Source organism: Schistocerca nitens, chromosome 2, assembly GCF_023898315.1.
Source record: "Schistocerca nitens isolate TAMUIC-IGC-003100 chromosome 2, iqSchNite1.1, whole genome shotgun sequence".
Taxonomy (NCBI): Eukaryota; Metazoa; Arthropoda; class Insecta; order Orthoptera; family Acrididae; genus Schistocerca; species Schistocerca nitens.
This window is the reverse complement of record NC_064615.1, coordinates 600024233-600036241: the sequence shown is the minus strand read 5'-3', so window position 1 is coordinate 600036241 and position 12009 is coordinate 600024233. Positions and strand designations below refer to the sequence as shown.

The 12009-nt window shown below is 41.8% G+C and overlaps 1 protein-coding gene across 1 annotated transcript in view; it reads right to left on the bottom strand.

Annotated features, from left to right (window-relative positions):
- The window catches only part of LOC126235186 (transcription factor GATA-6-like), a 520767-nt gene that overhangs the window by 149013 nt on the left and 359745 nt on the right, over window positions 1-12009 (bottom strand). Inside the window, exon 4 of the mRNA XM_049943916.1 lies at window positions 190-606. Within this exon, the coding sequence (XP_049799873.1) occupies window positions 190-606 (417 nt within the window). The remainder of the gene's footprint in view (window positions 1-189; window positions 607-12009) is intronic.

Below are 12009 nucleotides of genomic sequence, written 5' to 3'. Positions count from 1 at the left end.
TGAAAAAATGACAGTATGTAGCTTAAATACTGCTTGTTTTAGTTACGGCGCTTTTCGTAGCTGTTGTAGCTTCCATAAAAAGAACTGGGAGGCATTATTTTCTGAATGACCATCGCACGAAATACACAGGGCAGAACAGAGGAATGTCGTGGTGCCGATGCAGGCAGGCAGGTAGCGAGCGGTACTCACTGGCAGTGAGTGCCGGCACGGACAGGGGCGAGGGCGAGGGCGCGGCGGGCGCCGAGGGGTTGGCAGCCCTGGCGCGGCTGGAGGCGGCCAGCGACGACACGCCGTACTGCTGCAGCGGCGACGCCTCGTACCCCCACAGCGACGCCTCGAACGTCGGGGCGCCGCCCCCGGCGCTCGACGTCGCGGAGGCAGGCTGCGTCGGCGCCGCCGCCGGTGACGGCGTGTAGGGCGAGGGCCGCGCGTGCGACAGGTGCGCCGCCGACGACACCGACACCGCCCCCGGGCTGCTGGCGCCGCCTCCGCCGCCCCCACCGTTGCTTCCCATCGACACCAAAGAGTTGAACCGCTGCGTGAACGGCGGCAGCGACGGCGCCATCTGGCTAGCCTTGTTGATGAGGCTGTAGTCGTCCAGCCCGGCTGCACGAGAAAAATGCAATGCCTCAGTGTGTGACCATATTCCTATACAGCTAGGGAAATTGGTAGAGTTACACCAAAAAACCTTGACCGGATCCTATCAAATACATTCCGATTTAGGAAGGACTTCATGTAAGACAGTAACTGCCTGGAAAATATTGACGCAGAGGGATTAAAGGCATTAGCTGCCAGTGGGTATTGATTAAAATCAATGGAGGAAGTTCAAAATTTGTGCCCAATTGGGATTCGAGCCCGGGTCTCTTGCTTACGAGTCAGATGCTCTGACCACTGTCCGCAATCATTGCAGCTGCACGGACTACCATAGCTCGCCTCCCATCAGACCCAAATTTTCAACTTATTAACACACTATTGATGTAGTGCCCATTATCACTACTCGTAGCATCACGCTGATTCCTTTAACAGTTCGGTCTTGCGGTCTTTGAGTGCATTCACATTGAAGGGATCATTGTTTGTTCGCGCCGAATTATATAAGTGGTGCCTGTTCTTTTGGGCATATTCAAAGAACAAACGCCACATATATGCAAAATATTCGTTTCTAAACATCCAGTTCCAATCAGAAAGAATTTTCTAACACAGCTTTGGTAAGCAGCAGAAGTTACTTTCGAATACAGGTCCGTCAAGAAAGGGGCAAAATGTCAAAAATTCTACTGGAAACAGTCTGGTTAGTAGCCAAGTACATGTGGTGTAGAATACGTAAACAAATAACTTTTGGTATTAACCAGAACTGTGCTGGAAAATGGACTTTGGCAAAACCCGGTCCAATATTAAAGAATATTTTTATCACAGCCTACTTGGTGTCATTTCTAAAGTTTATCAAAATCGAGGAACACAACAAACAGAAAATTTATTCTACTGGTTCCATGCCTGCGAGAAATGTTTATTAAAATATCATCATTATGCAGGTTTATTTTCAAAACAAAAAACAACCCGTTCCTGCAGGTGATGAATGGTTGAAGTATGTGATGGCTGTTGGGTGTGATGTTACTGGAACTTTTTAGGTCGAGATCTTACCACAGCGTACCTATCATATGATGAAATCCTCAGAAAGTTTGATAAATACCCAACTGGTGTTTCATGGTGTAACACTTTCCATTTCCATCAGTGTACTTCCTCGAGTCGAGATTTATCAACTGCTTACGGGATTTTTTAGACCTATGAACACAGTAGCCATCCCATAGTTTCCTATAGCTGTTCCACTTCAGAGTACAGAATTTTATTACAGAAACAGTTTTGGCTTTCTAATTTCTATCTCGAGTGAATATTTGTTTTTGCGATTTCTAACTCTGAGGCAATATACTCCTCCAGTCGGATCTCTGGTTGGATATCTCAGTAGAATATCGTCATCAGAGAAAATAAGATTGGCATTATATGTGCCGCAGCGCAGAATGTTGGATCCCTTAATCGGATAGATAGCTTAGAGAATTTAAGAAGGGGCGGGGATAGATGGAAGTTAGTGAAGTACGGTGGCAGAAAGAACAGGACTTCTTGTCGGGTCATTACAGGATCATGAATACAATACCAGATAGGGGCAGTGCAGGAGTAGGCCTAATAATAAATAAGAAACTAAGAATTGGGTAAGCTGTTGTGAACAACTTAGTCAACGCATTATAGTACTCAAGACAGACACAAAGCCAACATCCATCATAATAGTACAAGTCTGTAAGTCTACTAGCTCCGCAGATGAAGAGAAAAAAATAGGAGGAGGACATGAACTGGGGAACCACCTGAAGCAGGAGACACTTGATGAAATTCTGCACACAGTATAATTTACTTATAGCTGTCAAATGGTTTCAAAATCTTTCAGAAAGACATCTGAAGACACCGTAAGGCTTCAGATTTATAATATAACTGTCACACAGAGGTTTACAAATCAGATTCTATCCTGTAGACGTTTCTAGTGGCGTATGTTGACTCTGATAACACTTATTAGTTATGAGCTGCAGACTAAACCTGAAGAAATCGCAAAAGTTAGGAAATTAAGGAGATGGAACGTGGACACAGCTAATAAATCAGAGATTATGCAACGTTGAACTGAATGGTAGTTTTGTGAAATTATATACTGAAAGCAGCAGAAGATCAAACACGTAAAAAGTTCTAGTAAAAATCTCTTAAAAACTTAGAAGATATTGAATTTAGCGGAAGAGAAGAGAAAACATAAAAAGACAGCACATGAAGAATGCGAAAGGAATACAGACGTCTAAAAATGAGACTGATGAAGTGCAAAATTGCTAAGCAGGAATGGCTAGAGGGCAAATGTAAAGTTGTAGAAACTAACGTGACTACGGGAAAGACAGGTGCCGCCTACTGCAACAGTGAAGAGGCTTTGGAAGAAAGAGAAGCAACTGTATGAATACCAAAAGCTCATGTGGCTAGCCAGTATTAAGCAAAGAAGGGAAGCCTATATAAGGGAAACAAACTTGAGGACGATATTGCAGAAAGAGAAGAGGAAGCAGATGAAGATGAGATGTAAGAGATGATACTGAGAGAAGAATTTGACAGAGCACTGGAAGACCTATGTGGACACCAGGGCCTGGATAGGCCACATTCCCTTGAAATTATCAAGATCCTTCGGAGAGGCAGCCGTGACAAAATTATTCCACCTGGAGTGCAAGACACACGAGAGAGCCGAAATGTCCTTTAACTTTAGGAAGAATTCCAAAAAAGGTAGGTGCTGACAGGTGTGAATGCTGTTAACACTACAAAAAATTAACAAGACTTATTTGCAGACGAACGGAAAAATTGGTAAAACTCAACCTTACGGAAAATCAATTTGGATTCAAGAGAAATGTAGAAACACACGAGGCAAAACTGACCCTACGACCTATCTTAGAGGATAAGTTGCAGAAAGGCAAAACTATCTCCGTAACATTAGTAGATTTAGTGAAAGCATTTGACAGTGTGGACTAGACTAAACTCTTTAAAATGTTGAATGGAGCAAGGAGTGAAAAGTTATGAACAGCTTGCTTATAAACTAGACTGCAGTTATAGAGTGTCTAAGGACGTAAAAGGGAAGCCGTACTCAATAAGGGAGTGAGACAGGGTTGTAGCTATCCCCACTGTTATTCCATCAGTACATTGAGAAAGCTGTGAAGGAAACCAATAAAAAATTTGGAAAACGAATTAAAGCTCTTGGAGAAGAAATAAAAACTTTGCACTTTGTCAATGGCATTGTTATTCTGCCAGAGACAGCAAAGGGCTTGGAAGAGCATTTCAGTGGAATGGATAGTATCTGGAAGAGAAGTTATAAAATGACCGTTAACAGAACACGAATAATGGAATGTAGTCAAATTGAATCAGGCTATGCTGTGGGAATTAGATTAGCGAATGAAACGCTGAAAGTTGCGGATGAGTTTTTGTTATTTTGGCAGAAAAATAAATGATGACGGTCTAAGTAGGGGGGAGAAAAAATCCAGACTGACAAACAGCAAGAAAAGCATTTCTGAAAGAGAGCGATTTTTTAACGTCTGAAGTCGTATGTCCGGATTGCAGCCGTGTATGGAGGTGGAATGTTGGCTGTAGGAAGTTCAGAGAAGAAGAGAAGCTTTTGAATGAGGTGCTGTAGAATAATGTTGAAGATTACATCGGTTGGTCTAATAATTAATGGAACTGGGAGGAAAATTGTCGTTTTTACAGTGTCTGTGTAGGTAAATGCAAATATCCTTTACAGATGCCGGTCCAGTACAAGTTTTCACGTGTTTCTAGTACATGGTACAGCTTATTATGCATGAAGAAAATTGTGGCACAATTTGACCAAAAGAAGGGGCCAGTTGACGGTACACATCCTGAGGCACCAATGAATCGTCCGTTTGGTGATGGAGGGAAGATTGGGGGGTAGAAATTGTAGAGGGAGACCAAGGCGTAGATGAAGTTAGTAGGTTCAAAATGGATGTAAGTTGTGGTAGTTAAACAGTGTTAAAGAGGACTGCACACGATAGAGTAACGTGGAGAGCTGCATTAGACCAATCTACGGACTGAAGACCACATCAAGAAAAACAACTAGTGTGTATTACGATGGTCATTTTGCGACACTTTCCACCAGACGAGTGACGTTTATCCCTGTTCATAAGCATGCAACAAGCCAATCAGTGCTCGTGGAACATGTGGGCTGAAATTCCTAGAAACGGTGGCGCCAGATCGATCCAGCACACGTTACTGCTTTCGACGGCCACTTAATGCTCGCCCATTACGAGGCAAAACGAGATCGCTATCTAAACGACCCGCACACGGACAGTATTTTTTCTTTTCTTTTCTTTTCTTTTTCTTCTTTTCTTTTCCTTTTCTTTTTTTTCTTTTCTTTTCCCCCCTCCAAGTTCTGTTGTCACTTTAGGTCACATGTGAGCGTGAAGTGCAGAAACCTTGTTCAAATGGCTCTGAGCACTATGGGACTTAATGTCTGAGGTCATCAGTCCCCTAGAACTTAGAACTACTTAAACCTAACTAACCTAAGGACATCACACACATCCATGCCCGAGGCAGGATTCGAACCTGCGACCGTAGCGGTCACGCGGTTCCAAACTGAAGTGCTTAGAACCGCACGGCCACACTGGCCGGCGCAGAAACCTTGTTGTTTCCAGATAGTACATCTACTAGACATTTTTATTATTATTGGTCGTTTACCATTTTAACCTTCTTAAGAACCCAAGAACTTCTTCCTCTCTTCGGGTCACTTTGTGGCAGACTTAGCATGGCAACATCCCATTTTTTAATTATGTTTTCTAGCATATGTCTGTATCCTCGGTTCTTGTTCTCTTATGCATTTATGTGGTAACTGTATTCATTAGACCGTTCACGCTTTCCTCTCCCTCACACATTTCAAACCGACGTTGGTTGACTTCTCACCTATCACGCACAGATGTTAAATGGACATCAGCCGTCTCTTCCGTTTTCCGTTCTATGTTCTTCTACTCCACGGCGTGCTGAAAAGTAATGCCTCCGAATATTTTATGTAAAAACTTAAACTTTTTGAATAAAATTAACGTTATTAACATTCTATCTCTGTATTATTCATGTCCATGTAGTTATTTTTCAATGCAGCCCTCCTCGCGACGGAACATTTCTCCCAACGAGAGAGAAGTTTGTTCATACCGCTACTGTAGAATGTCTGACTTTGTTGACAGAGCTACAGTCTCACCTCTGCTTGCACCACTTCATCACTATTGAATTAAAATTCTCGAAAGTGTTTTCTAAGTTTTGTAAAAAGATGAAAATCGGATGGTTCCAAGACTGTATGCAGGAGGATTAATGACAGTGAACCTAATGCTTCAGATTGTTGCCGATACAGTAGCGATACAAACCGTCATATTACATACTACAATTTGGAGCCCTCTGACAGCAGATGGCTGAAAATATGTAGACGTGAAAAATAAATATGTAGAATCTTAATTTTTTTTTATTCAAAAAGCTAACGTTTTAGACCTCATAGCAACAAATAGACCGGAACTTTTCGACTCCGTGAATGTAGAAGAGGGTATCAGTGATCATAAGTCAGTGGTTGCATCAATGACTACAAGTGTAATAAGAAATGCCAAGAAAGGAAGGAAAATCTATTTGCTTAACAAGAGTGATAGGGCACAAATCGCAGAATATCTGAGTGACCACCATCAAACGTTCATTTCTGAGGAAGAGGATGTGGAACAAAAATGGAAAAAATTCAGAAACATCGTCCAGTACGCCTTAGATAAGTTCGTACCGACTAAGGTCCAAAGCGAGGGGAAAGATCCACCGTGGTATAACAATCATGTACGAAAGGTACTACGGAAACAAAGAAAGCTTCACCATAGGTTTAAGAGTAGTCGAATCATAGCTGATAAGGAAAAGCTGAACGAAGCGAAAAAGAGCGTAAAGAGAGCAATGAGAGAAGCATTCAACGAATTCGAACATAAAACATTGGCAAACAATCTAAACAAGAACCCTAAAAAGTTTTGGTCATATGTAAAATCGGTAAGCGGATCTAAATCCCCTATTCAGTCACTCGTTGACCACGATGGCACCGAAACAGAGGACGACCGAAGAAAGGCAGAAATACTGAATTCAGTGTTCCGAAACTGTTTCACTGCGGAAAATCGTAACACGGTCCCTGACTTCAGCCGTCGCACGGACGCCAAAATGGAAAATATTGAAATAAACGATATCGGAATTGAAAAACAACTGCTATCACTTAGTAGCGGAAAAGCATCCGGACCAGACGAGATACCCTTAAGATTCTACAGTGATTATGCTAAAGAACTTGCCCCCTTTCTATCAGCAATTTATCGTAGATCTCTGGAAGAACGTAAAGTACCTAGCGACTGGAAGAAAGCACAGGTCGTTCCCATTTTCAAGAAGGGTCATAAATCAGATGCGAATAATTATAGGCCTATTTCACTTACGTCAATCTGTTGTAGAATAATGGAACATGTTTTGTGTTCTCGTATTATGACGTTCTTAGATAATACAAATCTCCTTCATCATAACCAACATGGATTCCGCAAACAGAGATCATGTGAAACCCAGCTCGCCCTATTTGCCCAAGAAATTCACAGTGCCGTAGACACTGGCGAGCAGATTGATGCCGTATTCCTGGACTTCAGGAAGGCATTTGATACGGTTCCGCACTTACGTTTAGTGAAAAAAATACGTGCTTACGGAATATCGGACCAGGTTTGTGATTGGATTCAGGATTTCCTAGAAGAAAGAACACAACATGTCATTCTTAACGGTTCAAAATCTGCAGATGTAGAGGTAATTTCGGGAGTACCGCAAGGAAGCGTGATAGGACCTTTATTGTTTACAATATACATAAATGACTTAGTTGACAACATCGGTAGCTCCGTGAGGCTATTTGCAGATGACACGGTTGTCTACAAGAAAGTAGCAACATCAGAAGACTCGTACGTACTCCAGGAAGACCTGCAGAGGATTAATGAATGGTGCGACAGCTGGCAGCTTTCCCTAAATGTAGATAAATGTAATATAATGCGCATACATAGGGGCAGAAATCCATTCCAGTACGATTATGCCATAGGTGGTAAATCATTGGAAGCGGTAACGACCGTAAAATACTTAGGAGTTACTATCCGGAGCGATCTGAAGTGGAATGATCACATAAAACAAATAGTGGGAAAAGCAGGCGCCAGGTTGAGATTCATAGGAAGAATTCTAAGAAAATGTGACTCATCGACGAAAGAAGTAGCTTACAAAACGCTTGTTCGTCCGATTCTTGAGTATTGCTCATCAGTATGGGACCCTTACCAGGTTGGATTAATAGAAGAGATAGACATGATCCAGCGAAAAGCAGCGCGATTCGTCATGGGGACATTTAGTCAGCGCGAGAGCGTTACGGAGATGCTGAACAAGCTCCAGTGGCAGACACTTCAAGAAAGGCGTTACGCAATACGGAGAGGTTTATTATCGAAATTACGAGAGAGCACATTCCGGGAAGAGATGGGCAACATATTACTACCGCCCACATATATCTCGCGTAATGATCACAACGAAAAGATCCGAGAAATTAGAGCAAATACGGAGACTTACAAGCAGTCGTTCTTCCCACGCACAATTCGTGAATGGAACAGGGAAGGGGGGATCAGATAGTGGTACAATAAGTACCCTCCGCCACACACCGTAAGGTGGCTCGCGGAGTATAGATGTAGATGTAGATGTAAGAGTTTTTACAAAAAAAATTAGAAGGCATTACTTTTCAGCACGCCCTCGAATTTTAATATGTCTTAATTACTAGATTTCTGCTGTTGTTAAATCTAATATCCTCGTAACCAAGCTCCTTTCATTTATTTCTAACTTGCTTAAAATATAACTCAGTTCATCATATTTGTTCATATACACGCACTCTGATTTCACTACTGTACTATAGTGTACTAATTCAATTTCTTCTGGTAAACATGTTTTGTCGTAATTTTTCCTTTGTTCCGTACGCTCTCTCCACCTATTATTTATCCAACTATTATTTATCCACCCATTATTTTCATTTATTTACTTTCTCTTTGAGATCTGTAACTGCTGTTAATTTTTTCATGTATGTTTTATAACTGTCAAAAATTTGGTTACTTCTTCAGATATTCTTTAGATCGAAATTCAAGAGGATTGATTCATATGGCTGTTGTATTTGTATGCCTAAATCCTCCGCAAATCTAAGGTATTTTATTCTGTCATTTATATCCTTCCACCGAAGCATAGCTGGTGGTATTCTACATTCTTCTAGTTATTAATTCCAGTTCCTTACTATTATCTCGAACACATAACTGGTGACAAGTGGGGATAAACCACCACTTTACCAAATAGTTCAGTAATCGTGAACCGTATAAGTATTTCGATCAGAAGTTTCGAGAAGCCTCGTGAACCGAAGTTATTTTAATTTTCTCCGTTAAGAAATCCAACAGTGTTTTTAAAAACCATAAATGATGCTAATTTGTATTTGCATTACAGTGTTCTTTGGAGATAAGTATCCAAACATGCTTTGCAATTTATTATATCGTCAGCATATCGTACATTATATATGTATTTGAGTGTTCATCACATTTATAAAAAAATGCGTTTGCTAGAACTCCAGGAGCTTTTCTACTCTCTCGTTTCAATCCGTCATCGGTTATCTAGAAGACTTCAAAGACTTAATTGATGTTAGAAAGAAACTGCAACACTTACAGGAAGAATTCTATGCATGTATATGGGATCAACTAAGGTTTGAGTAATGGAGAATGCAGAGCATTTACAGAGAACGCTAACGCCAATTTTGAAAGGTTTCTCTGACCCGCAGGAGCGAATAACATTAAATGTTCTTCACTGCTCTAGGTTTCCCTCCCTTAGAAGATAAAATCTGACTAATAACAGCTTGCACAAGGGGCGTATAAGTAATCGATTTTTCGGCACCCCATCCATGAAGGGGCAAAAATTTGGACATTTGGTTGAAGGAAAATACACTTTTGCCGCGATCTTAGATTGATATGGAAATTAGAAGTCTAGTCAATATGTGCGACACACCGTCTGCTCTTAAATTTTCTGACTTTGACTGTAGTAAACAATTATAAGTTTGGTGTCTAACAAATGTGCTTTTCAACAGTATTTAAGAATGATGCACGGGAATTATAGTAAATAAGAACACGGTACTGAAGAGAGAGGAGCCTATTCGCAATTAACTTACAGAAATGACATGCAATATCTCAAGCACCGTCAAAGGAAACATGCGTTCTATTGCAAACCTAGATAAACAAATGGTCTGATACACGTTTTCCTCAGTTCAAGACAACAGTGGTTACTGGGATACATTTCTTTTACGATACTTCAACTAGCGGCCCAGTCGTCTTCTTCGGATTCGTCAAACATAGTCTGAAGCTAAATAGCGGTAATGGCATAATATTCTACAAAAATCATGTGTTAAAAAATGAGGTTCTGCAGCTTCGACCTTACAATTACCTGCCCTTGACCCTGTCTGCTCAACAGCAGAATAGTGGAACATACGCAACTGAGTCAAACGGCGGATTGTTGCTGGCACAATTAATTCCACTGCCGCATTCAGGTTACCTACAAGGAGCCGTATTTCAGCACCAAACCTGGGAACAAAGAATAGCTTACTGAGGGAACATAAGAAAACCTGCAACAACCAGCAGCTGCCAATTCATCCGAATCAACAGACTCCGCTCCAGGCATTCACCACTCAAAATAGCTAGCTGCATGGTGGGCCGTAACTTCAATTCCAGGAAGCCTGGACCAAGAATGCTACAATAACTCCCCATCGGAGTCCTTAGCTTTCTCGAAGTCAACAACAAACCGTGGGAACTTGATACGCCACGTAGGACTAACCATGGGAGATGGGATAACTTATTATAAAGATGAGGAAAAATTACCACTGCAGAGGGCACATGTGGCTTCCCAAAACGGACTTCAGATACATTGTAAAAAATAAGCAAACGCCGTCTTGGTCTCAGATCGTCTTGAGGCATCGCGCTGCGAAGTGCGGTTTGTCAAAACTGCACTTTCCGGCTCCAGACGTGAAGATGATATGCACCGCAAACTGCAACCAGTAGTCGATAAATAAAAAGTTATGATCCTGACGGTGTTTTCTTGGTTATTATAACAAACGGGTTACGGTTCTTTAGACATGGCGCCAATTATGGAGTTCAGGCATATTGCTGGAAAGAGTCATCAAAATTCGTTTCTTGGAAACCTCTCTGACTTCTTCGACTCTACAGCAGATGTGAACAACTATGTAAAAACGGTGTGTCTGTAAATTTAGAAGTAAAAATAAAATATGTACATCATTTACAAAGTGGTTTCTAAATGACATACGATTACTAACAACAATTGAACCCTCCGCAAAAGATAAGATTTTACGACATCTTTATTTCCATAGATTTCACACTTATGTTTCACCACGGTACTGACCTCGTATTTCGTAATAGTGAAAGGAAATAAGACGAGACCAGTATCGTGGTGGAAATTTAAGTTTCTGGGACACGAAAAATATGTCGGGAGGACAAGGCTCAGGGTTCGAACCACAATTTGTTGAGATGTCCAGGCCATATCATTCATCACAGCTGGAAAACACTGAGAGAATGAGAGTTTCAGGGAATTACAGTGAGGTGTCGGAATGGCTGTGGAGGAATGATAACTCATTCTTCCTCAAGAATCGAAACCAGAGAAAGCAGCGTTGTTGAACCCTGGGGTTTGTAGCGAAGTTGATGTTCTAACTCATCCCAGAGGATTTACACTGGGTTTAGGTCGGGGCACTGAGCAGACCGGTCTATTTTTGGAAAGGTTATTGTTCACAGACTATTGGTCACAGATGCAGCTTTATGACAGGGTCGTAAACTGCTGACACAGTCAGCGTCTCCGAATTGCCCCTCTACTGTATGCAGTACACAATGTTTTAAACCGTGGTCATATCCTTCGACTTTAGCGTTTTGTTGAGTACAATAAGGGGACTACACACTAACCACGAAAAATACGCCAATACTGTAACACTGCTTCCTCTTTTCTTCACTGTTGTTACTGCACTTGACGGCAGGTAACGTTCTCCAGGCATTAGTCAAACCCAAACTCTTTCAGCGCGTTGCCACAGGATATTAGCGCGATTCACCACTCCAAATCACTCGCTTCCAGTCACCCACTGTTCATTGGCGTCACTCTATACGCCACTTCATGCATCACTTAGCACTGACTAAAGAGATGTGTGGCTTGTGAGGACCTGTTCGGCCAGTGTAGCCCGTTCTTTTTCACTCCATTCGCGCAGTGACTGTGCTAGCTGGACAGCGGGCAGCAGTTTGGAGCTCAGGAGTGATCCAATTCCGTCGATTTATTCCTTTTTTTTTTTTTCAGCCACCGTCCACAATTCTCGATGGTCCCTGTGTGTCAGTACATGAGGTCTGCCTGGTGGTGATTTGGCTGGGCATTTTT